Source organism: Aotus nancymaae, unplaced genomic scaffold, assembly GCF_030222135.1.
Source record: "Aotus nancymaae isolate 86718 unplaced genomic scaffold, 86718_ANA_hifiasm-v0.15.2.pri h1tg000014l, whole genome shotgun sequence".
Taxonomy (NCBI): Eukaryota; Metazoa; Chordata; class Mammalia; order Primates; family Aotidae; genus Aotus; species Aotus nancymaae.
Window position 1 is genome coordinate 72433417 of NW_026988425.1, and position 27563 is coordinate 72460979.

General features: G+C 44.0%; 1 protein-coding gene across 6 annotated transcripts in view; it reads right to left on the bottom strand.

Annotated features, from left to right (window-relative positions):
- Window positions 1-2244: 2244 nt before the first annotated feature.
- SERINC5 (serine incorporator 5) overlaps window positions 2245-27563 on the bottom strand; it is a 137052-nt gene continuing 111733 nt past the window's right edge. For 5 of the 6 annotated variants that reach the window (XM_064376085.1, XM_012462080.3, XM_064376086.1 and 2 more), the window contains exons 8-12: window positions 22880-23006; window positions 14430-14496; window positions 11403-11442; window positions 9943-10087; window positions 2245-7675 (exon numbers count right to left, since the gene is read on the bottom strand). In XM_064376085.1, the coding sequence (XP_064232155.1) occupies window positions 7528-7675; window positions 9943-10087; window positions 11403-11442; window positions 14430-14496; window positions 22880-23006 (527 nt within the window). In that variant the 3' untranslated portion in view covers window positions 2245-7527. The remainder of the gene's footprint in view (window positions 7676-9942; window positions 10088-11402; window positions 11443-14429; window positions 14497-22879; window positions 23007-27563) is intronic. The other variant, XM_012462083.2, reaches the window with a different exon arrangement.

Consider the following 27563-nt stretch of genomic DNA (forward strand, 5'->3'; position numbering starts at 1 on the left):
GCCAACATGGTGAAACCCCGTTTCTACTAAAAATACAAAAAGTTAGCTGGGTGTGGTGGCATGCACCTGTGATCCCAGCTACTCAGGAGGCTGCGGCAGGAGAGTTGCTGGAACCCAAGAGGTAGAGGTTGCAATGAGCTGAGATCGCGCCACTGCACTGCAGCCTGGGCAACAGAGCAAGACTCTGTCTCAAAAAAAAAAACCCCACAAAAAACGAAACTCAAGTTACTAATCATTAGGGAAATGCAAATTAAAACCACAATGAGATAATAGTTCACCTGTTAGACTGACTTATCAAAAAAAAAAAGGTGTTGGCAAGGAGGTGGAGAAAAGGGTACACTCTCAGTGGGGATATAAATCAGTACAGCCATTATGGAAAACATTCTTGGAGGTGCCTCACAAAACTAAAAATAACCTGTAATCCTAGCATTTTGGGAGGCTGAGGTGGGCAGATCACTTGAGGTCAGGAGTTCCAGACCAGCCTGGTAGAGATGGCGAAACCATCTCTACCCCCAAAAATGCAAAAATTAGCCAGGCATTAGGATATGCACCTGTAATCCCAGCTACTCAGGAGACTGAGGTGGAAGAATCGTTTCAACCCAGGAGGCTGACGGAGGTTGCAGTGAGCTATGATTGCACCACTGCACTTCAGCTGGGGTGACAGAATAAGACCCTGTCTCAAAAACCCCTCACAAAAACCTGAAAATAGAACTACCATATGATCCAGCAATCCCACTAATGGGTATATATCCAAAGGGAAAGAAATCAGTATGTCAAAGAGATACCCACATTCCTATGTTCTCTGTAGCATTATCCACAATGGCGAAGATATAGAATCAACCCAAGTGTCCACAGACAAAGACTGTATAAAGAAAATGTGAGCTGGGCACAGTGGCTCACTCCTGTAATCCCAGCACTTTGGGAGGCTGAGGCAGGATGATTGCTTGAAGTCAGGAGTGAGACCAGCCTGGGCAACACAGCGAGACCTTATCTCTACAAAAAATACAAAAATTAGCCAGTCTTTGTGTTGCAGCCTGTGGTCCCAGCTGCTTGGGAGGCTGAGGCAGAAGGACTGCTTGAGTCCAAGAAGTCACGGCTGAAATAAACCATGTTCATACCACTGTAATCCAGCCTGGGTGACAGAGCAAGGCTCTGTCGCAAAAAAAAAGAAAAAAAAAAAGAAAAGAAAGAAAGAAAAGAAACAATAGTATATATACACAAAAGAATACTATTCAGCCTCAAAAAGAAGGCACTCCTGCAACATGCAACAACGTGGAGGACATGGTAAAGTGAAATAAGCCAGGCACAAAAAGACAAATACTTCATGATCTGACCTGTGGAAACTTAAAAAGTCAAACTTCCCAAGTTTGACTTAAGAAATGCAGAGTGCAAAGGAGCTGGAGGTGGGGGATCGGGTGAGAGGAGTTCAGGGTGATGTTGGTCAAAGAACAAACACAAAATATCAGCCAGAAGGAGTAAGTTGAGGAGATCTACCATGTAACATGGTGACCAGTTAGCAACCTTGCACTGTACCTTAAAAACCACTGAGAGTGGTTGGGCGCAGTGGCTCACGCCTGTAATCCCAGCACTTTGGGAGGCCGAGGCGGGTGGATCACGAGGTCAAGAGATTGAGACCATCCTGGTCAACATGGTGAAACCCCGTCTCTACTAAAAATACAAAAAATTAGCTGGGCATGGTGGCGCGTGCCTGTAATCCCAGCTACTCAGGAGGCTGAGGCAGGAGAATTGCCTGAACCCAGGAGGCGGAGGTTGCAGTGAGCCAAGATTGCGCCATTGCACTCCAGCCTGGGTAACAAGAGCGAAACTCCGTCTGAGTAGGCCAGGCGCAGTGGCTCATGCCTGTAATCCCAGCACTTTGGGAGGCCAAGGAGGGTGGATCACCTAAGGTCGGGAATTCAAGACCAGCCTGACCAACATGGAGAAATCCCATCACTACTGAAAACATAAAATTAGCCAGGCATGGTGGTGCACGCCTATAATCCCAGCTACTTGGGAAGCTGAGGCAGGAGAATCACTTGAACCCGGAAGGTGGAGGTTGTGGTGAGCTGAGATTGTACCACTGTACTCCAGCCTGGCAGGGCAACAAGAGTGAAATCCTATCTCAACAAAAAAAAAAAGACTGAGAGATTTTAAATGTTCTCAGCATAAAAACATGAGGTAATGCATATGCTAATTAGTGTGATTTGGCCATTCCTGAATGTATACATATTTCAAAACATCATGTTGTACACCATAGATAGATACCTTTTATTTATCAATTAAAGGATCAGCATAGACTCCATGAAACTTAAGAGAGAGCTGGTTAACATCTGAGGGCAACATCTCTTGGAAACAACTTGAGTACTTTAATTACATATGTACCTAGCAGAAGAGAAAAAAACAACATAGTTTAAATTTTAAATTTTATTAAAGTACAGAGTTAACAAGTGTTGAGTTTTTTACATAGGAAAAGCCTAGTCAATTCAGATGCTTTATAGAAAAATTAACATTAAAAAACAAATAGAAATCCATGACTAAACGGGAAAAATAACTTTCAAAAGTTACCAAAATTCTAACCGTATCAGAGACCATTATAAATTTCAGACAGTAGATTCACCACACATATTGCATTTTCAAATTCTCATGTAGCAAAACATAACCACGTAGTTTGGCTACAGCTAATTGTTTCAGAAAAGTTTAAAAAATTAGCAAAGTTATATCTATAAAACTTTTGTAGAGTTTTCTTTATGCAAAGTAAAAAAGGCTTAAATCTTTAATAAAGGAAAACAAAACAATCCTCTTAAATTTCTTATAAATAGCTCTCAAGACATATATTACACATCTGCCGTAAGCTTTCTTTACCTGAGAGAACTTCCCAGGATCCTTTATCCCAGAGGATTACCTTCAAGAGTTCGTCCATCATTTTACTCACGTGAATATGATTACACTCTATACAAGTGGATTGGGACATACGCATTCTTAATCTGCCCTTCCCCATTGAAGTTTCTTTCTGAAAGGATTTTGTTTAAGAAAAAAAAAAAAAAAAAAGCTCTTTGGTAAAGGCCAAATATTTCAACCTTTAAAAATGACTGCTTCTGTGAAAGATTTATTGAGGAAGAAGAAAGAGAGGGAAAGCTCCAAACATCTGTGTGAACAGCTCTCCAGTCCTGCGAAGTCAAAGGCCCAACATTAGACAGTGCACCTCTGCCTGAAATGCAAAACTAAGTTAACTAGCAGGTTACAGAAAATATCCTTCAGAAAATTCCACAAGCCAAGTGGCTACTGCATTGTCCCTGATGAAGGAGGGCCCGGTGTTCTTTCTGGGTGTCTAAGGTCTTAGTTCTAGGTTTGTCCCTTCTTAGTTTTAGGTTGAGCCTGCTTTCATTTTCAAGAGGTATAGGATACTAGAGTACATCAAATGAGCATTTAGAAAGGCAATAAAGGGAGGGTAAAAGCCCAGGTAGCTTAAATACAGGCTCTGGAATTCCCTTCACAGGAAGGTGAAGCACCAATGATGGGAAAAATTAAATAAATACATCATCTTAGAAAGGCAGAGGGTGGGCTGTGTGCGGTGGTTTACACATGTAATCTCAGCACTTTGGGAGGCCAAGGTGGGCACATTGCTTGAGCTCAGGAGTTTGAGACCAGCCTGGACAACCTCATCTCTACAAAAAATAAAAATAAAAATTAGCCAGGTGTGGTGGCAAAAACCTGTGGTCTCAGCTACTTGGGAGGTGGTCCTTGAGCCCCAGGAGATAGATCAAGGCTGCCATAAATCAAGATCATGTCACTGCACTCCAGCCTGAGTGACAGAGCGAGCCAGTCTCAAAAAAAAAAAGGCAGAGGGTGACAATTTTGGCATGGGGATGGGAAATTAACATTACACTGAGGTCACTCATAATGAAGGATCTTCTGAAGAATCGGAAATAAACAATGTTGTATGGAAACAGAACCCCAAAACCCCAATAACTCCACCTGCCCCACAGCCCACCCCACTTCATCTCCCCTACAAAGAGCCTCCAAATACCTGTGGCGAACAATTTCTTCAGATAATTCCCCAAGAAAACTGTGGGGAAAAGTAAAACTAACCAATGAGTATTTAAAAAGTTAGACTCTAGTAAAGATGTGGTTGGGTTTCTGAAGGCTTGTAACAGAAATGGTCTCTAGTTTCCAGTCAGGTAACATGCCTCGGATGACACTCCCATAAGAACTCCCAACCCCTGTCACCCACTTAGTGTTTTTACTCATAAAAATGAGGGGAAACTTTTCTATCAGATGAGTGACACAGAGGAAATATTCACTTGCAGCTTTAAAAAAATCTTCTTCAACTGTCATCCCTAAATGTGTCTGACCAGCAGCTTCTGGGAATATACTCTTTAAGTTGTGTACAAAAACTGTAAGAAGCAAATGTCTATTATTTTTAAAAGATATCAGTGAGTTAATCAAATTAACACCATTGTTATAGCAACTCAAAGCCACTGGCACAATGTTTCCAGTTTCTTAAATAACATTTGCACAAAACTGTAGATTCTTTTTTTTTTTTTTTGAGACGGAGTTTCACAATTGTTGCCCAGGCCAGAGTGCAATGGCGCAATCTCGGCTCACCACAATCTCCACCTCCTGGGTTTAAGCAATTCTCCTGCCTCAGCCTCCCGAGTAGCTGGGATTACAGGCATGTGCCACCATGCCTGGCTAATTTTGTATTTTTAGTAGTGACGGGGTTTCTCCATGTTGGCCAGGCTGGTCTCGAACTCCCAACCTCAGGTGATCCGCCCGCCTAGGCCTCCCAAAATGCTGGGATTACAGGCATGAACCACTGCACCCGGCCATAACTATAGATTCTTTAAATTCAGGAATGTTGACTGTTCACCTGAGTATTGTGTATCACAATTAATAACCATAACATTATTAACTTTGCATTGATAGTCCCTCGGTCCTCAGATACATCCACATCTCTTTTGTTCATCCAGATATACATGCTAACATTTCAGCTGAGAAGAAAACTCGGATCAACGTTTAACTCTTCCTCTTGCATCAGACTGACTTGCAGAAGGGAACGGGAGGCCACAAACCAAGACTCACACATCTGGAAAACGTGCAGTGACTGGGCTGCCTCCAGAAGTGACGAGGGCCTTCCACTGGCCACACTCCCTTGCTCGGGCTTCTCTGAGCTGCTTTCTGCAGAGGAAAGGGCCAACCACGGCCAGCCAAGGAATGCAAGGCCTTGTCAGCTTGATCTTGACTGGGCACAAGGTCAGTTTCTTAAATCACACCAGCTGGCCACCAGACCCAGCCGAGAAGACAAAGCAAGGGCTCTGCTAGACCTCAGCAGGAGGAAGACAAAGAAACTAGTCACAAATCTGCCCTGGCCCCCAACCTGCTTCTCAGACTGTTCCCTAAAGACAACCGTGGCGTACCCAGGGCTGCATGCCACGGCAACAAGGCTACTGTGTGTGACATGCAGTCCCACTCCCTGAGCCTGTTCCTGGCCCACGGAGTGCCTGTCCCCTAACTGGTTCCTCAGGTTAGCAAATGGCTTTCATTTTGCAACTCTGGATGAATCTCTCCTGCCCTATTTAATGGAGTTTACAAAACAAGGCTCTCTTAACCAAACACACAGATGGAGTGCCTTTTAAAACAGAATCTCAAACACTGTAAGTAGGGCAAGTTCTAAAGGAATTCATCCCCTATATTTGTTTCTCCCTGGGTTTTCTTGGGAGAAGGGCAAAGGAATGAACAAAGAATTTTACTGATTTCACCCACAAGCATTTTGGCACACAGACGCCCAGCTTAGGTGGCACTCAATTCTGTCCAACTCATAGAGTAGGGCACAGAAAAAAATGACTAGGTTGTCTTTTATTCTTAGATCCTCACTTCCAGAGAGCTCAAGAAGATTCTTTCCACCCCGAAAGAAATTCTAACAGGAGTTTCCGCGAAGTAAACCTCTTCACTGCCTGAGAACATCAACACTGAAAATGGGCATCACCTTGGGTAGCTGCCAAAAGACACATATTACAGTATGTATTTTGGAAATCCCTGTGGATGTTATTTATGGCTTAAATACCCTCAACCGCCCACCTCTCTCTCTCCTTTTTTTTTTTTTTTTAGATGAAGTCTCACTCTTGTCACCAGACTGGAGTGCAGTGGCATAATCTTGGCTCACTGCAAACTCCGCCTCCTGGGTTCAAGTGATTCTCGTGCCACAGCCTCGAAGTAGCTGGGATTACAGGCACACGCTACCATGCCCAGCTAATTTTTCTATTTTTAGTAGAGATGGGGGTTTCACCGCGTGGACCAGGCTGGTCTTGAACTCCTGACCGCAAGAGATCCACTCGCCTCCTCCCACTTGTCTTTAAGTATATTTGGCCACTCCCACACTTTTCCTAACATGCTTCCCTGGGTCAGAGTGTCTGAGGTGCTGCCTGGGATCCTCACCTCAGAAATTCTCTCTTTAGCAAATCTACTCCAAGGACACCAGAATGAACTTGAATGGTGTGGTCACATTACAGCGACAGAACACAAAAGCTCTTCTGCTTTTACAGTTTCAAAGGCCTCAAGGTGGAGAAGAAACTGAGGGGCTGACCTCAACAACTGAAAGAGCAGTGCATGCAGCAGGCTTCAACTCGAAGCAGCTTTTCAGTTAAGGTCCTAAAAGTATGATCATTATCGACAGCACACACAAGTAAGAATTATAGCCCTCCATTGGTTAGGCAAAGAAAACAACACAAATCTTGTTCTATAATCATGTGACTAACACCATAAATAAGCGCCATACTTTTGCAGTAACTAGGATCAGGTAGTCATAATATGGTGGAGAACCGTATTGGGGGTGACCAGGCAAATTGTGCTTTTTCACATTATTACAAAGATGTGGGACCCAGAAGAGATGAGACCTTGGGGAAGGGTGCGGGCAGAGAGTGAAGTCTGTGATTCCCAGCATCACAACCTCAGAGGGAATCGTTTAGGGGCCATGAGGAGGCAGCACGGAGGGTGCAGTTGGAAAGCAGGTGCCTCCTCTTGGACCCTATAAATACCAGGGGCCCTGCAGTCTGAGTCCTGTCCTCAAAGTCCCCTGGGGACAAAGCTTTAAGAGGCAGGAGTTCCGTGACAGGGGTCTGGATTCTGTCAGGGGCTGGGGATTTGGCATGTTTCTCTATTCCAAGGATGAGTATGACTGGCCACACAAGGTATTTTTTATCCCTGTGAAAAGATGCTGTGCCCCAGACTCTGTTTTGGCAAAACCAAGCAGAATGAAGTCAACATAACTAGTATCCAGTTTCTAGGGGTAGGATACTTCAACCATGATCAGTTTAGTTGAAAATTTCAATTCCTTTCAGACAAACTAGTAGTTTCTTTTTGAATTTCAAAAGTAAAAAGCTAATCAGGAGATTTTTTTTTTTTCTGAAAGCCTTTTCAGACCCACTCAGGCACAGGGCGCCAGTCACCGCTTAACCCCCGGGGACACTGTTCAAAAGATGGCACTTTCCAGGCTGCAGGCCCGCAGAGCCCAGGGGACCACTGACATCGTCAAACGGAGAACTGCCGGGTGGGGCAGCAGAGGGGAGCGACCAGCGTCCACAGGTACAACAGCACGCAGATCCAGCAGGAGGCCATCTTGACCCAGAAGATGGACCAGCTCCCGCTGAAGAAGCTCTCTATGTTGGCACTTTCGTAGCTATGGAAACAAGAGACCCAGCTGCAGTCAGAGCAGGGATATATTGAGATATAATTCACTAATTCACATCCATGTATAATGTACAATTCAATGACTTTTAACACATGCATACACAGACTTGTGCCACCACCAACACAATCCATTTCCAAACATTCCCATCACCCCCAAAAGAAATCATGTACCCCTGAGGCACTCTCCACTTCCCCATGGCCCCCTGGTCCACCCCCGACATTCGCCAATCTACGTTCTGCCTCTATGGATTTGCCTATTCTGGACAGTTGATATAAAAGAAGACCTCTTGTGTGTGGCTTTTTTGCCAAAGCATACCATTTCCAAGGCTCATCCATGTGGTAGCACGCATCAGTCCTTCATTCTATTTTTTTAAGTGCTAAACAGTATCCTATTGCATGTATAGAGCACATGGTCATTTGGGATGTTTCCCCTTTGTGGCTATCACGAATGATGCTGGTATGAATCATCAAACTTATGTGGGTAAAAACTTACACGGCTAAGTTTTTTTGTGGACCTAGTTTTCTTTTTGTCTTAGGTACATGCTCAGGAGTGGAAGAGCTGGATTATATTGTAACTCAATGTTTTATTGTTTAAGGAGTTGCCAAACTCTTTTCCAAAGCAGATTTCACATTCAAACCAGCAATGTAAGAGGGTTCCAATTTCTCAACTTCCTCGACATTTGTTATTATCTGCCTTTTTAATTATAGCATCCTCCATCCTTCCTTAAGCTTCCAAAGCCAAAAATCCCCAGGAGTTCTCAAAGCATCACTGGGAAGCATTAAAGCTCTCTTCTCCTCTCCTCCAATCAATGTGCTTGAAACCACCACTCCCACCACCTGACCACAATTCCCTTTCCTCATTTTATTTTTCTCCCCAATGCTCATTACCATCTAACACACTGTATCTGACTTGGGTCATAGTCTGTCTCTCCCACTAGACTATAAGCCCTGCCTCCTAGAACCATGTGGCACACAGGACCCACTTGTACATCTGTTGAATGAATGATACAAGGAAGCACAAGGAGCCTACATGTCTAAGCCTAACTTAGCGGTCAAATTATGATATAACTGAAGCTCTGGACTTGTAGAAAAAGTATGAACCTCTGTGTAGTGACAGGAAAGGCCAGGTCAATCATCTATTGTCAAGTTAAAAAAAGCCTCTGGGGGAAAACATCGATGATGACATTTATGTTTTTAAAAAAATGACATAGGTTTATAAATGCACAGAAAAGGAATGAAAAGATACATATCCTAGCAGTGGTTATCTGTGTGTTGGGGTAGACTGGGGGGTACCACATTGTTACTTTTCATAATTCCACATTTAGTTTGTAGTTTTAAAAAAGATGTTTCAGGCTGGGCGCGGTGGCTCACACCTGTAATCCCAGCACTTTGGAAGGCTGAGGCGGGCAGATCACAAGATCAAGAGATCAAGACCAACCTGGCCAACATGGTAAAACACTGTCTCTATTAAAAATACAAAAATTAGCTGGGCATGGTGGCATGCACCTGTAATTCCAGCTACTCGGGAGGCTGAGGCAGGAGAATCACTTGAACCTGGGAGGTGGAGGTTGCAGTGAGCCGAGATCATACCACTGCATTCCAGCCTGGTGACAGAGTGAGACTCCATCTCAAAAAAAAAAAAAAAGAAAGATGTTTCCAACTTTTGTAATGAAAATGAAGTGTGGAAAAAGATAAACAAAATTTGAAGTAGAAAAAAGGGATATTTTCTCTTTCTTAAAGGCAGATGAATGCTTAGGAATTCCCATTTTTCCTCCATTACCATGTTTTCCAGACTGTCTATATAAGCTAACCTTCCATTTTCTTAAAGTTGCTGTAAGCATCACCAGTTTCCAGGATTAAAACATACCCATCCACTGTTAAAACTCAGAACTTACCTGTAGTCTCAGCACTTTGGGAGGCCAAGGCAGTGACTTGATCAGGACCTCACTTGAGGTCACTGATCACTTGAGGTCAGGAATTCAAGACCAGCCTGGCTAACACAGCAAAACCTGTCTCTACTAAAAATACAAAAATTAGCCAGGCATGGTGGCGCATGCATGTAGTCCCAGCTACTCAGGAGGCCGAGGCACGAGAATCGCTTGATTCTGGTAGGTGGAGGTTTCAGTGAGCGGGGATCACGCCACTGCACTCCAGCCTGGGCAACAGAGTAAGACTCCTTTTCAAACAAACAAACACGAATAGTACTTAACTCTTAAGACTTCGCTTCCAAAATCCCTAAGCCAATGGGCCACTTACTTGAACCAGTTGGTGACAGTCATCATCACATAGAGGGAAGCCAGGAAGAACACGAAGTGGAAGTAGGAGTAGATGTAGACAGTGCCTTTCTTCTCGTCATAAATGACCCGCGGCCCCTTCTTCCCCGGCTGCTGCTCTTCAGTGTCTGTGAAGCACAGAGGAAGCCCAGGCTCAGTGAGTGAACGTGTGTCTAGCATTTAGCAAAGCCACGCTCGCTAATTCCACAGGGATGTCAGTAGAAAAGATGCCAGACGGCCATCTGTACCTTCTGCAACTTCAATCTGTGCCCTGAGTACAAAACCTCCACCCGACCCTAGCAACTTCCGAAACAGGATGAGTTACCTAATGCCACATTTATTTTTATTTATTTATTTATTTATTTTTGAGACAGAGTTTCGCTCTTTTTGCCCAGACTGGAGTGCAGCGGTGCAATCTCAGCTCATTGCAACCTCTGCTTCCCAGGTTCAAGCAATTCTCCTGCCTCAGCCTCCTGAGTAGCTAGGATTACAGGCGCCCGCCACCACGCCTAGCTAATTTTGTAGTTTTTCTTTTAGTAGAGACAAGGTTTCACCATGTTGGCCAGGCTGGTCTTGAACTCCTGACCTCAGGTGATCCACCCGCCTCGGCCTCCCAAAGTGCTGGGATTACAGGTGTGAGCCACCGTGCCCAACTTGCCACATATAGTTTAACAGAAACAGAACTCTTACAGACGTAAAACTTGCTATAAGCTTAGCAGAAAGGGAGAGAGAACAAAACAAGTTCTCAAGCCTTTGGAATCCTCCAATCCAAGGAAAGCAAGGTGAAGAAATGAAATGGCCCCAAAATAAGGTGTCAGGATCTCTTGGTATTTTCCAAATCATTCCTTTTTAAAAAATGTGCTTTCTGGCTGGGTGCGGTGGCTTGCACCTGTAATCCCAGCACTTTGGGAGGCTGAGGCAGGAGGATCATGAGGTCAGGAGATCAAGACCATCCTGGCTAACACAGTGAAACCCCATCTCTACTAAAAATACAAAAAATTAGGTGAGTGTGTTGGTAGGCACCTGTAATCCCAGCTACTCCGGAGGCTGAGGCAGGAGAATTGCTTGAATCTGGAAGGCAGAGGTTGCAGTGAGCCAAGATCACATCACTGCACTCCAGCCTGGGATACAGAGCGAGACTCTGTCTCAAAAAAAAAAAAAAAAAAAAAAAAAAGGTGCTTTCTGATTCTCCAAATCTCACTGTATAATTTAACTTACATATAAACCAAAATGTAGACTGATTCTTCCTACCAGAATACCAACACAAAACTCAGCTATTCCTCGGGAAGAAATGTGAAAAGTATACAAGCAGTAAATCAGCTTTAGAATAAAAATTTCCCCTTACTAATCAAGTTACTTGTGTCTGAAACCCAAATGACTACAGATTAGAGCTATAGGTCTGCAGTGCCACACAGATGCAAAGAATAAAAGTACTCTGCTTACCCTCTCCACCAGGACTGAAGCAAAAACAACAGCGAGCTATCTGTGAAAGCAAAAGCAACAGTCAGGTGGCTTGTGTTCTATTTCTAGTCTACCTTAGTAAGGCAGCAGAGGCCAGACCTGCTCTTATTTGAACCACCTCCGTGATCCTGAATCGCATGTATCCCTTCAAGAGATTTGGATTGTTCTTTCCCAGGTGTACTGGGTGCTAGTGACAGGAAACACCATGGAAGATGTGCCCCTGAGATCCCCATCCAGGGTCTTGGTGCTGGCTCTTGCTATCATGAATGCTGGCAGAGAACCTCCAGACGTCAGCTCTTTTACCCTTTCCGGGTAACCGCCATAGAATGGCTGATCACAGCAGGGGTAAAGGCCATGTCATTTTGGCCCCTGGGGTTAGGGAGGCTCTGTCCAGCTGCACTGTCCTTCACTTCACCCTCTGCCCAATTTTGCCTCCTTCCCCTTCTCCCTCTACATGTGCTGATCCTTAATAAATACCCCATACAACAAACTGCCTCAGCCTCTGCTTCTGAAGAATTCAATGTGAAACACAATGAACGTGACAAGAGCCCCACTCTCCTGGTGCTCCCCTCTCGTGCTTTGCTTTCACTGTTATTTCATTAAATCCTCTTTGACCTTTGTGTTGGGATTATTATTATCCTGTTTACAGCTGAGGAAACTCAGGTCAGGCAGGTTAACTGGCCAAAGTCACCAAACTAGCTTAGTGACAGAGCTGGGACAGACGAATATCAGATGGGGACTCCAAGTTCCATGATTCACAGGAGGTGACACGTGGTGTCTAGGAGCTTGGTGACGTTGGTAGAACCTGAAATAGTAAAGTGAAGGAATTTGGAAGCAGCCTACCCATGTTTCCTATCCAAATCAAGCTGCTGCATGGGCCGAGGACAGGGATGCAGGGAATGCTTCCCTTTGAAGCACCTTTGGTAACTTGCAAATTTTTTTTATCATTATTTCTTACCTACTCAAAACAATAAACTTAATTTTTAAATCAGGTCATGTGTAGTCCCAGCTATTCGAAAAGCTGCGGGAGGAAAATTGCTTAACCCCATGAGTTTGAGGCCGCAGTGAGCTATGATCCCACCACTGCACTCCAACCTGGGTGACAGAGACCCTGTCTCAAAAAAAAAGAACAAAAAAGAAAAAAGAAAGTACGTGACTTCAGGAGTCTGGTAAACAAAGCACTAAGACAGCCTGGGAAGCACAGGGCCCTTAGCACTCTGTGGTTGAAGATATTTCAACTATAAAGAACAGATAACCAGGGATGAGAATATGAGCGCTTGAGCTTTCATTCCATTTGTACATCAAGGCCAAGTCCTTGTTTCCCTGATTGGCAAGGAAACCTTTAGCAGAGGCATTAGCCTTAACAGGAGCTTGGATTAAGTGGCATGGTCTTAAAAACCACGAATTCATTCAGTGGGCCCAAGACATGGTATGCTGAGGTCTAAGTTCTTTTGAAGCTCAAGTTACTGCAAGAAACTACGAACTCTCACTTTCAAAGCTGTATCCTGTGAAATGTGATGCAGGAGAGCAAACCAACTTCCATCCTGCATGCTCTCCAGTTCTCAAGAAAACACTAGGACATTTTTCCTTGGACTGAGAAGAAAAACATCCTGTCTTAAATCCTAACTTGGAGACTTGCTGCTCTTTGAGCTTAAACTCTGTACACAATAAGGACATTGAAACCATAACCACACAACCTCAGCAGGTGGTCACCTAGTCAGTGGTGAGAACAAATGCCCCTTCTACAGACCATTCTCTTCTGTATAGTAGGCAGTAAACTATTCAAACTCAGCACAGTTTTCTCCTTTAGGCAACAGAAAGAGTTGGTGAATGATGCTGGCAGACTGACAACCCTTCATAATGGCTCACTATCTTCAGGTCAGGGGCAAGAGAGACCATCCCCAGACAGCCAGCTGCAGAGTAAAGCGTCCATATGTGGGCAGACCCAAGGGCTTTTCCCATCCATGGAAAGCTATTAGAATGCAGGCAGTGGCTGGATGCCAGCTGCCTACAATCAGCAGCAAGGACCAGGGGTCGGCAGCTGAGCTCCTGGGCAGCAGGAGTCAAGATCACAGACTCTGGGGCCAGAGTGCAGTTTACATTCTGGCTAATCAAAACCTGTGAAGCTTAAATGACTTAACTCTTGTGGTTTTCCCCTCTATAAAATGGAGGTAATAGCATGCCACTGGGTTTTTATGAGGATTAAGTGACAGTGCCTGGGACATAGCAAGTGCTGTAAGTCTCAGCCATCCTTTGAACCCTTGGTTCTTTTCATTCTAGGGTCACAGCTGAGTCTTGCCGTGGCTGCCTCCACCTGATTAGACCTTTCTGATGTTGGTAGATGTTCCATTAAGAGCCCCAAGAAGACTTTTGCACAGTTAAGAAAATAACAGACATTTTGTTGACTGATAGGCACCTACTGAACACCTTGTGGCTTTGGATGTGCAGGCAACCAATGCATGCATTGTTCATGACACTCTACCCGAAAAAATGTCCACCTGATGAAACTGACATTCAGTTAAATGAGTTAATGTATCTACCACGTTCAACAGCGTCAGGCAGAGCAGATACGGTTCCTTCCCTTTCCTCTCTCCTTCCTTCCAAACAGCTATTACATAATCTCACAGCCACGCTGTGTATGGAGGGCACAGACAAGTATGAAACAGATGGATGGATCAGAAGTTAAAATAAAACCCACCCACATTCCATGAAGGCAAGGGGGGAGAGCAGGGTGCAGCCTGATAAGGTTCCCCGAGCTTCTGGGTGGGGGTGGGCTGCAGCATGCCACACAAGAGGCCAGCTTTCTTAGAGAAAATCAAGAATGGACTGATTCATTTTAATCCCATAGTATACAAAGGAAAGCACTGGTTTTTCTATACAAAAATCTTCTTTCCTGAGCAGAAAAACAGGATCATGGAATGCAGACTGCTAAAGACACAAACACAAAAGGCCCTCCTGAGAAACTGATCTTCTGAGATGAAGCTGGGCAGGAAAAGGAAATGAACTTACTTCCAGCTCAGGAGCTGCATATCGCCCCTGCAGAGCGTCGGAACTCGATCTCGTGGTTGATGTCAAACTAAGAAACAAACAAAAAAGGCAGCTAGGTGCGTTAACATGTTACAACACATGGAATGAAGGGGAAAGCCGGCTGGCCATGTCTGATGCGAGCCTCACTGTCACCTACGGTTCAGGCGACTTAAAGCAGTCTATTTTAATATCCCACCTTATTCCAAAATTGGCTGGCTGATTCTATAGTTGATATCATTTTACACGGATTACATTAGATCATCTTACGCAAAGAAGAAGTTTGTAGGTAGCAGTAAGATATTTTGGTTGTCAGTATTGCTTTTTGACTCTCCTCCCTCAAATGCTAGAATAATTTTCTAATTTCACTTTATCTTTCCCTCCTTTTGACTAGTCTTGCTTAGAGGGGATCAAAAGCAATAAGCCCAGAGATGGCAACAGAAATCGAGGACATGAAAGGAAAGGTCGCAGTTATTAACAGTGATAGCCTATGGCAGAACAAGGCTTGCTGTTTGGAAATTTAACAGTGGCAGCTGCTGTAATAAAAAATTCTGCCTCTTTCCCCAGACCTAGAAAGGTAAAATGTTAGAAAATTTGCCTTGCATGGGGTAAAATAATTTATTTTTTCTGAAAATAAAAACATGCCAGAAGTCGTGGCTCATGCTTGTAATACTTTGCAAGGAAGAGGCTGGAGGATCACTTGAGGCCAGGAGTTTGAGAACGGCCCAGGCAACATAGCAAGACCTTGTCTCTACTAAACAAAAACACAGAACATTTTTTTTTTTTTTTTTGAGATGGAGTTTTACTCTTGTTGCCCAGGCTGGAGTGCAATGGCACCATCTCCGCCTCCTAGGCTCAAGGGATTCTCCTGCCTCAGCCTCCCGAGTATAGCTGGGACTATAAGTGCGCACCACCACACCCAGCTAATTTTTTGTATATTTAGTAGAGACGAGCTTTCACCATGTTGGCCAGACTGGTCTCGAACTCTAACCTTGAAAACACAGAACATTTTTAAGCAAATAGAAGTGTATTCAATAGTTAGGGTTCCAGCTAACTTTAGAGATTCATTTAGCAAATATTTACTGAAGGCCCACTATGTATCAGGCCCTACTGGGGACTTAGTGACACAGGCAACAATCCTGCCAGCATGTAGCTTCTGAGCTGGCCTAGACATGGGCAGGGTGTGTTGGTGCTCAAGAGGCTGGTCTGCTCGTGGACAGGCAGGGACAAACATGCATCTCAGTCCAGCGAACCCCATAGAGCAACACTGCCTCCTCTGCGCACTCTCATCCTCTTTCCCACGGAGAGAAGATATCAGCGAGACGGAGATAAACAATAAAAAGCTTTCCTCATACAGAGGCCTGCTGAGATCCAAGCCCACTGCTTCTCTTGTGGTCCACTCAAGTACAACAGCATCACTTTCATTTCTGCTCTGAACTGACGGATGCTAATCCAGGCCCACACCACTCCGCCTCCTGACTGTGTGCCTGGTCAGAGGGAGACAGAAACATCTCCCAGTGACTATGCACCTAAGGAACACACATCTGATCCTAACTTTAAGAGTGGCCCAGCTAGGTGGGGTGGCTCATACCTGTAATCTCAGCACTTTCAGAGGCTGTGGCAGACAGATCGCTTGAGCCCAGGAGTTTGAGACCAGCTTGGGCAACATTGCAAAACCCCGTCTTTACAAAAAATACAAAAATTAGCCAGGTGTGGCAGCACATGCCTGCAGTCTCACTACTTGGGAGGCTGAAGTAGGAGAATCGATTGAGCCTGGGAGGTTGCAGTGAGTATAATCACATACCACTGTACTTCAACCTGGATGACAGAGACTCTGTCTCAAAAAAAAAAAAAAAAAAAAGAGTGGCCCTTATTCTGTGCATGTAAGTTTTGATTTAGTACAGTATATCATTTCCACAGCGGAAAATACAAGTTTTTAATTTTAAGAAGAGATCAGTATCTAAAATTTTCATTTGAAAGGTAACATTCATCATTTAAGAGACTCACAATAGGCCAGGGGCAGTGATTCACACCTGTAATCCCAGCACTTTGGGAGGCCAGGCGGGTGGATCCCTTGAGGTCAGGAGTTCCAGACCTGCCTGGCCAATATGGCGAAACCTCGTCTCTACTAAAAACACAAAAATTAGCCCAGCGTGGTGGCAGGCACCTGTAATCCCAGCTACTTAGGCGGCTGAGGCAGGAAAATCGCTTGACACCTGGGAAGCAGAGGTTGCAGTGAGCTGAGATCACACTACTGCACTCCAGCCTAGGCAAGAAAGCAAGACTCTTGTCTCAAAAGAAAAATAAAAACTCAGAATAAATATTCCACTTTAAATACTTTGGATTAACATAATTTCCGGAAAAACAAAGCTCTTGATTTGGGCTCCTTTGCCACTTCACCGTCAGATACCCCTAATGTGGGGAAGGTTTTGTTTTAACTTCTAAAACTAACAGCATTCAGAGCATCATTAATGCCATGTGACTTCTACAAGTAGATGTTATCCTACATTAAGATCTTTATTCAGTTGCCGGGCGTAGTGGCTCATGTCTGTAATCCCAGTACTTTGGGAGGCCAAGGCAGGCAGATCACCTGAGGTCAGGAGTTTGAGGCCAGCCTGGCCAACATGGTGAAACCCCATCTCTCCTAAAAACACAAAAATTAGCTGAGCATGGTTGGGGCGCCTGTCATCCCAGCTACTCGGGAGGCTGAGACAGGAGAATCACTTGAACCCGGGAGGCGGAGGCTGTAGTCCAGCCTGGGTAACAGAGCAAGACTCTGTTTCTCAAAAAAAAAAAAAAGATCTTTATATCTTTATTCAGTTGTAGCCTTTCCTAATAAAACACTCTTCTTGGAATTATCAAGAACGGTTGTTTTTTTAAGCTCTTAAAGCCCAGGAAATGTTTATTGTCTGCATTCGGGCTATTAAAAGGACCACTGTTTGGTGAGCATAGCACAAATTGCTATAAAACAATCCCTGGGGTTCCCTATAAACCCCTCTTCTTCCTGGGCTAAGATAGGTGTGACTTTAACCCAGTATTTCCCGTGGGGATAGAGGGAGACTGTCAGCACTGGGCTGAGACGATGCTTTATTGTACGGAGAATGTCTGATGCACCACAGTGTGTTTACTGTCTCTGCCCGGTGCTGCCCCACCCCAAAATGCCAGCGGTGCTCTGCAGTCATGGTGACAGCCAAAAAAAAAAAAGCCATCCTCTGTTTCCCTGCAGAACCACTACAGTGGCCAGAACCCCTTCCATACTGGCAGAAGAATGCACAATGAAAGGGCCCCTTAACACTGGCACTGCAGATGCTTTTGAAGCTGGCTAAAGTCCACTAGACCACAGAAAATATCTAAATAATACATCCAAATGTTCCTGGAGATCACACATTCTGTTCCCTGACAAATGTAAGGGCAGGCTCTTGACGGATCCCACCTATGCAGCCTTTGTGTGATGATGAAGATCAGTCATGCTCCCCTGTGCTACAGAACCCAAAAGAGACCCAAGCTCTCTGTGAACCTGGGGCACGAGGTGGAAGATTTCTAACTTGAAGATTTCTAGCTGTCGAGTCAGGCTAGAACAGAATTCCCAAAATGAAAAGACAAATCTCCTCCTCCTTCCTGCCCCACCACCCTTAAAGTAGCAGGCCCAGGATGTACAAAAGAATAAATACCCTTCCGTGAGTTCCCAACTTTTCTTAATGTAAACCAATCCCCTTGCCAATGCTATCAACCAACCTATATCTGCGAACTTCCCCACTTCAAACTGGGAAGTTGTTTGACGTTGAATAAAGATTCTTACTTTTTCCAGTTTTATATTTAAAAAGATATTCTCAAAGATGGTTCAATATTAAGAACTCCAGCTTGTCTTTGTCCCTCAGGGGACATTGCTTCAAACCATCTCAGGAAAAAGAGCCGAAGACAGACTATCCACCAGTCTCCCTAAATACTCCCGCAGAGCAGCCTCAAGGAAAGGCTGCCCAAAATTGGGAGTAGAGAGTTGCAGATACAGGCTCCAAGCATCCTTACATGTACAATGAGGAGACTGACCTAATCAACTCCAGGATCCTGTCCAGGCTGACAGCTGAAGGCAACAGAGTAACAATTTCAATCAAAATCCAGGGACCAAGGTGGGAATTAAGAAATAGTAATGATTCCTGGGTGCAATGGAAGAAGGCTCTGGAGAAAAGGCAGCCCCAGGCAGAAAGGCAGGGAGTAGGTTTGGATTGAGCCCTTCTTCTGAGCTAAGACTGCAAACATTAAAACATACTCCTAGTGAATCCCCCAGATGCAAGAGTCAGGACAGATACCTCAAAAGAACCAAGTGTTTGGGGGTGGGGCTGGGGGACTCTGGAGGGGAGAGGAAAGAGAGGAGCTGGGGAGCTTTCTAGCGTTCTACAACTTTACAGAAGAGTGGACCCCAGGTGACCTTGCCGGCCTTCTCCCTTTAACCTACATACTATCTAGAGTCTCTGGCTTCCTACAATTTCTATCAAGAATCCTAGATATTCCTGCAATTATGCTCAAATGACAGTTCCCACCCAGACGATGTGGCCTTTTTGTAACATCCTCCAACCTTTCATTCCTCTGAGTCAGGAAGGAAAACAAACTCTTCAGAAGCCAGATCTGAAAAAGCCCTAGTTAAGGTGACTCCCATCCGTACAGCATTCCTTTTATTCCCAGGCCCTACTAAGCCTGAATTCAGTGTTCTTAAAGCTGACCCCTGCAGAAGCTGTATCGGATAATTACAGCAAATATCAATCACACAGACCCCGGGGGCATTTACTCCTAGGAGGCACGAACTGCCCGGCTCAGAGTGTGCTTTCTTGCCTACTGATTACAGAAGTACCCCACAGAGCAGACTGGTCATCCTAATATCTACTTTGTAGGGGCTGCTGTTTTATATGTTCTCATCCCACCAGGCACTGCAGTTTTGTGATTTAACTACAAGCATTCAATAATAGTTTGTTGCTGGCATTAGACAGACTTTTTTTTTAAGTAGCTATCAACTTTGAAAATAGACATCTTTTGGGAATATCAGACTAGCCCCTGCCAATCTCCACTATGGTGCCTCAATCCTATCAGAGACAACATTTATTTATCATCTCTCACTCAAGGGCTGACTCAGGGGTAACTAAGAAGTAATTCTTTACACCTGCTAGAAATCCTGAGAAGATACGATAGGGAGAAAATTCCATGTTGTGAGATATCCTAAGTGTGGTAACCCTATACAGAAGGCTAAGAACTTTTGCCACCTCTTCCATTGAAGGGTTTATGGCAAATCCAAACTCTACTTTATCTAAAGGGGATTTTTTTTTTTTTTTGAGATAGAGTTTTGCTCTTGTTGCCCAGGCTGGAGTGCAATGCCGTGATCTCCGCTCACTATAACCTCTACCTCCTGAGTTCAAACAATTCTGCAGCCTCAGTCTCCCGAGTAGCTGGGATTACAGGGGTATACCACCACACCCAGCTAATTTTTGTATTTTTAGTAGAGACAGGGTTTCACCAGGTTGGCCAGGCTGGCCTTGAACTCCTGACCTCAGGTGATCCGCCCATCTCGGCCTCCCAAAGTGCTGGGATTACAGGCATGAGCCACCGTGTCCAACCAAGAACAATTTTTTTTTTTTCATATACTATTAGGTACCCAGTAACCCATAAAAACATGATTTTATCCTGTCAAGTATCTTAATAGTTTTTTATTTTTATTTTTTTTCTTTTTAAGAGACAGGGTCTCACTCTGTTGCTTAGGCTAGAGTGGAGCTACCCCCAGCTCACTGCAGACTTAGACACCTGGGTTCAAGCGATCCTCCCATCTCAGCCTCTCAAGTAGCTGGGACCACAGACACACGCTACCATTTCTTTTTTCTTTTTTTTTTTTTTTGGTAGAGACAGGGTCTCACTATGTTGTCCAGGCTGGTCTTGAACACCTGGGCTCCAGTGATCCTCCTGCCTTGGCCTCCCAAAGTGCTGGGATTACAGGTGTGAGCCACTGTACCACCCAGCCTGCTTCCTATATTGTAGCTACTCAGTGAACAACTTATGGAATAAAATCTAAAGGCCAGAAAGAAGTCACCACAGTCCATTCTGCAACAAGAAGCCTGTCAGCATGTCACACACAGACCGAGAATGAATGTATGTAACCATCAACTTAACACCCACCTGCAAAACAACAAGCATGTTATGGATTGATGCATGACCCTGAGCAAACAGACTCTAAAAGGTCTGTGTCCCTGTTCGTCCCTTTCTAATAGTAGAAGCTATTAAATGAGGTAAGAGAAAATGTCAACGTGCTCACAAAGACATTGTATTTATACAAGCTATCACCACCAGGAGTGTTTAGTTTCAGCAAAGAGGAAGATTACAATGTGCCTATGACTGAATTCAACTAAATTGAAATTTTATACTGAAACATTAACAAAACGTAAACACCAAAGTAAAGGCTAAATGTGAAAAGGTTACTGTCAAAGGGAAACTTAGTTATCAGTGAAATATATACCCAGACTAATCATTTCTGTCCTTGACTGTTCTCCCTGTAGCCATCTTTTAAACCTTTTATGGTGGGAATAACCCTCACCAGAAGCGTCTGAAACACAGTCCACTCAGATATCAGCCTACTTTCGTAGAAGCTGCCTTGCCTACTGAACAACAGCATTGTGGGTTTTAGCAGAGAAGAGAAGGACCATTCATTGTCTGCACACAAAGACCATGCATGCAGCACTTAGTACTCTCCATCAACAGCAGAACAAAGCTATTTCCTTTGGATGAGAAAGCTGCCAGGATAGGCCGGGTGCGGTGGCTCACGCCTGTAATCCCAGCACTTTGGGAGGCCAAGGTGGGCAGATTACCTGAGGTCGGGAGTTTGAGACCAGTCTGACCAACATGGAGAAACCTTGTCTCTACCAAAAATACAAAATTAGCCTGGCATGGTGGTGCATGCCTGTAATCCCAGGTTCTCAGGAGGCTGAGGCAGGAGAATTGCTTGAACCCAAGAGGCGGAAGTTGCAGCAGGCGGAGATCGCACCATTGCACTCCAGCCTGGTCAACAAGAGTGAAACTGCATCTCAAAACCAGGCGGGGCTCAGTGGCTCACACCTGTAATCCCAGCACTTTGGGAGGCCAAGGCGGGCTGATCACAAGGTCAGGAGTTCAAGACCAGCTTAGCCAATATGGTGAAAACCCGTCTCTATAAAAATACAAAAATTAGCCAGACATGGTGATGTGTGCCTGTAGTCCCAACTACGTGGGAGTCTGAGGCAAAAGAATTGCTTGAACCCAGGAGGCAGAGGTTGCAGTGAGCCAAGATCGGGCCACTGAACTCCAGCCTGGGTAAGAGGGAGGGAGGGAAGCAGGCAGGCAGGCAAGCTAGCTGCCAGGACATTCTGGCACATTCTATCTCTTCCTCACTGTGTGATCCCCTGCCCTCCAGTAAGGTTAGTGTAGCAAACTACTATTCAAGCATCTTAGGCCATTAATGGTGCTGCGACATACCATATATTTGCCTTCTTTATCTTGTGCTATAGCTGGCCTGGAGCCAGAACCTGAGCAATGCCATTTTATATAACAAAGATGAATCTCCAAAAATGAGTTGTAATAACTGCCCCATTCTCCTTGCAATAACTGCTGACTTGGTTTCTGTAAATAAGACTGCTAGTCTGCTCTGGATAATGTCCACCAGGTGAAGTTGTTTACCTTTCTCATCAGTAACTGACAGAATTGCTGGCCTTTGCTGTTGTTTACCTTTCTCATCAGTAACTGATAGAATTGCCGGCCTTTGCTTATCGGAATGCGCAGCCCAAGCTAATCTCATCTTGGCCCCTGTGAACTAAGATCTGTAATTTCCACCGGTACCCAAACCATATGTAAAATAACGTTTATCTTGACTTTTGTCGGTACCCAATATGTAAACTAATGTTTGTCTTGACTTTTGTGAATCATTTATGTAGCAATTTAAGTGACAATAAGCCCCCGAGCCCGGAGGCCCCCACCCCCGTCCCTGCCCAGGAGATGATTTACAGAATCCACCAGCCCTCGGAATGTCTGGGGCCCGTTGATCCCCCTCCCCGCTCCTCAACCCCACTCCCAAGGTGGTCTTTCGGGTATAAAAAGCCTTGACACTCTCCCCTCGTGGCCGCGGGTTAGAGAGACGTGAGTCCTCCGCGGTTGCCGGCAATAAAGACCCTGCAATTTGGCATACTTTTGTCTTGGTGAATTATTTTAATCTCTCATCCCAATACTACAATCCCAAATAAAAACAAGTAAGGTAAACGAAGTTCAAATATTTGGAGTTCATGCTCTTTACCTTTTCACTTGTGGCTGTTTTCCCCCTTCCTCAAATGGTGTTTGTTTTTGCAGCCTCACAGCTACTGAAAGTTATTTTGATTCGTTTCCTGGAATTTCAAAGTCTATAAAAATGGCCTTGAGTAACTCCCAAGACTTACCATGAATACAAGATACATCCGATTAAGAGGCCGGTCCCCAGTATAGTCACCAAGTTTTCATCTTTGTACAGGTCTTGACCAAAGTTAGGCACACAGATTGTAACATTTTTCCCATGCTCATCTAGAACTTGTAAAGAAAAAACAAAGTCATCACAATCAAACAGAAAGCCCATTTGTAACTCTCAGAAGCACTCATTTTGGGAAAATTCAGAGAGCTGTGGTGTACCTCCTTAGAATAGTGAACACGTATCACTGGAAACTACTCTACAGGCTGTTTCCATGCAGACTGGTTTTCTGCTATTTCAAAGAACCATTCTCCCACAACAGCACACACTTGGAACGAGACTCTCAGATTCCAGCTCAGTGCCATGGGGCTCAAACAGATCCAGGGCCTAAGGAGAGAGTCTTGCTCGTTTTCAGTACTATTCAAACAATAGTAATGTGACATGGTAATCGCCCCATAAACCGCATACCTCAACCATACCTCGGCTTTCCGTTGAAACTGCTCTCTATAACCCTGATGTGACAGGCAAGCAGTCCAAACCAAAGCCATTTTGGCCCCTGTGCCATTTTAAGACTTGTAATAAGTAACTAAGGTCTGTAATTTCCATCCTACTCAGACAATGTGTAAACTAACCCTTATCTTGACTTCTGTGAACCACTTAAGTAACAATTGGAATGTCCAAAGCCCCTCACCCTCACCCCCACCCAGGAGGTGGTTTAGGGAATGTCCAAAGTCCACTGGCCCTCGGAATGTGCAAAGCCCCTCACCCCCACCCCCCACCCAGGAGGTGGTTTACAGGCATAAAAGGTCTTGACACCCTCCTTTTGGGACCACAGGTTAGAGAGACGTGAGTCCTCCGTGGCCGCCAGCAATAAAGACCCTGTAATTTGGCCAAGTCTTTGTCTCAGTGGTGATTTCGCCCTCGCTCAGTTACAATAGTAAGAAGACAAGTCAGGTGCATTTTTCAGTTGAGGGGGCAGCAGCCCCTAAAGAGAGGTAGGGTGCAGATACCAAGCAGTGCTGAGGTTAATCAACAGCCAACAACAGCTCCTAACCCAGTTTAGAAGTTACTTTGCTCTAAGTGATATGATAATCATGTTATCTTTCTGTATATAACTCTGGATCTTTTTTTAAATGTGAGAGGTGGGATATTATAAAATATATATTTGGTCTTCATCCGCATTTACTTGCATACAACTCCTAAAATCCTTGGAATCTCCAAAGTGGTGTCTTTTTGTATGTTAATGATTGACTAATGGCTGGCAGCCCCTAGGGAGCTTCAGGATGGGGGCTGGTCACCAGAAAGACCAAGGTAGGATTAGAGAGTTGGGACTTTCAGACCCACTCTCCAAACTCCAGGAATGGGAGGAATGGTAGTTGATCGCCGAGGGCCAATGGTTTAATCATTTAATCAATCATGCCTATGTAATGAAGTCTCCATAAAAGGCCCAAAAGGAAATGGTTCAGAGAGCTTCCTGAGAGCTGGACACTTACAGGAAGGTGAACAAGAACCTCATCCAGCCACCCCAACTCCATGGAAACAGAAGCTGGGGACCCTTCCAGATCTTGCCTGATATATCTTTTCACCTGCCTGTTGATTTGTATTCTTTAAAATATCATTTGTAATAAATCAGTAAAGTATTTCCTGAGTTCTGTGAGCCACTCCATCAAATTAAACCACCCCAAAGAAGGGGTAACTGTGGGAGTCCCAACTTGAAGCCCGTTGGTCAGAAGTTCTGGAGGGCCAGACTTGTGACCAGTGGGAATGGTAGGGCTGTTCTGTGGAACTGAGCCTTCAACCTGTGGGATCTGACCTCACCTCCAGGTAGAGCATCCGAACTGGACTGGAGGATACCCAACTGATGTCCACTGAGGAACTTACTGCCTGCTTCCTGATGGGGAGAAATCGCCACATTTTAGTGTCACAGAAACCTTCTGTGTTGAGTGTCGTAGTGTGAAAGCAGAGGAAAAACTGAGTTATTCCAAACACTACCTAACAAAGATTCCTATAATGTTAACCATCAGTGGTAATTTGCCTTTTACTTAACATGAAGTCTTCCACTTGGAATACCCAACCTAGGTCTGACTGCCAACTTTGCCACCAAAGCAAGTAACTTAAAATAATACTCTAGAAACCACTTACAAACGTGCATATTTTAAGTGTTTTAAGTTAGACTAAAATTATGACAGGTATTTGTACTTGAAACAGTAAACATAACTGGGTACGCTTTGCTTTAAGGAATCTTTTTATTATTTGTATAAATTGATGGGGTAACTTTTTTACATGGCTAGATTATATAGTGGTGAAGTCTTGGCTTTTAGTGTATCTATCACCCAAATAACGCATATTGTACCCATTAAGTAATTTCTCACCATCCATCCCCTCCCTCCTTCCTATGTTTGGTCCACACTGTCTATCATTCTATATTCATATCCATGTGTACATATTATTTAGCTCCCACTGAAAAGTGAGAACATGCAAGTATTTGTCTTTCTGTGTCTGCTTGTTTCACTTAAGATAATGGCCTCCAGTTCTATCCATGTTGCTACAAAAGACAGGATTTCATTCTTTTTTATGGCTGAATAGTATTCGTGTGTGTGTTTGTGTGTGTGTGTGTGTGTGTGTGTGTGTGTATCACATTTTCTTTATCTAATCATCTACTGATGGACACTTAGGGTGATTCCCCATCTTTGCTATTGTGAACAGTGCTGTGATAAACACAGAGGTGCAGGTATCTTTTTGACATAATGATTTATTTTCCTTTTCATAGGTACCCAGTAGTGGGATTGCTGGATCAAATGGTAGCTCCATTTTTAGTTCTCTGAGAAATCTCCAGTTTCCCGTAGAAGCTATGCTAATTTACATTCCCATCAACAGTGTAAGTGTTCCTGTTTCTCCACATCTTTGCCAACATCTGTTACTTTTTGTCTTTTTATAACCGCCATTCTGACTGGTGTGAAATGGTGTCTTGTTGTGGTTTTAATTTGCATTTCTCTGATGATTAGCAATGTTAAGGGTTTTTTTCATATGCCTGTTGGCCATTTATATGTCTTCTTTAGAAAAAAAACGACTATTCATGTCCTTGACCGCTTTTTTTAAATTGTACTTTAGGTTCTAGGGTACATGTGCAGATCATACAGGAATGTTGCATAGGTACATACAGGGCAAGGTGGTTTGCTGCCTCCATCCCCCCATCATCTATACCTGGTATTTCTCCTGTTATCCCTCCCCACCCTCCCCACCCACTGCTGTCCCTCTACTAGCCCCTCACCCCCCAACAGACCCCAGTGTGTGATGTTCCCCTCCCTGTGTCCATGTGTTCTCATTGTTCAACACCCACCTATGAGAACATGTGGTGTTTGGTTTTCTGTTCTTGTGTCAGTTTGCTGAGAATCATGGTTTTTAGATTCATCCATGTCCCTACAAAGGACATGAATTCATCGTTTTTTATGGCTGCATAGTATTCCATGGTGTGTATGTGGCACATTTTTTTTGTCCAGTCTACCATTGATGGGCATTTGGGTTGGTTCTAGGTCTTTGCTATTGTAAATGGTGCCACAATGAACATATGTGTGCATGTATCTCTATAATAGAACAATTTATAGTCCTTTGGATATATACCCAGTAATGGGACTGCTGGGTCAAATGCAATTTCTATTTCTAGATCCTTGAGGAATTGCCACACCCAGATTGACCACTTTTTAATGGGATTATTTGCTAGCTTTTCGTTGTTGAATTGAGTTTCTTGTAAATTTTGCATATTGCTCCCCTATCAGACACTGTTTGCAAGTATTTTCTCTGATTCTGCAGGTAGTCTCTTCACTCTGTTGATTATTTCTTTTGCTTTGCAGAAGGTGCTTAGATTAACACAGGTCCATTAGTCTGGTTTTGTTTGTGTTGTCTGTGCTTTTGAGGTTTCAGTCATGTATTCTTTGCCTAGAGCAATGTCCAGAAGGGTTTTCCTAGGTTTTCTTCTAGTATTTTTATAGTTGCAGGCCTTACATGTAAGTCTTTAACCTACCTTGTGTTGATTTTTGTATGTGATGAGAGACATGGGTTCAATAGGGGTTCAGTTTTATTCTTTAGCATATAGAAATCCAAATTTTTTGGGACCACTTATTGAAAAGGATATCCTTTCCTCACTGTTATATTTTTGTCAATGAACAGATGGCTATAAATATGTGGTTTTACTTTTGGATTCTCTATTCTGTTCCATGGATCTATTCTTATATAAATACCATGCTGTTTTGCTTACTGTACTTTGTAGCATAATTTGAAGTCAGGATTCCTCCAGCTTTGAAGTGTGATTCCTCTAAGGTTTGCTCTTTTTGCTTAGAATTGCTTTAGCTATTCTGGCTCTGTTGTCTCCATACATATTTTAGAATTGTTTATTCTTTTTCTGTGAAAAATATCATTGGTATTTTCATAGGGATAGCACTGAATTTGTAAGGCTGCTTTAGGCAATATGGTCATTTTAATAATATCGATTATTGTGATCCATGAGCATGGGATGTCTTTCCATTTGCTTGCATCCTCATCCTCCCTTTGTTTTTGAGACATGGTCTTGCTCTTTCACCCAGTCTGGAGTACAGTGGCCTGATCATAGCTTACTGTAACCTCAAACTCCTGGGCTCAGGTGATCCTTCCACCTCAACCCCATAAATAGTTAGAACTACAGG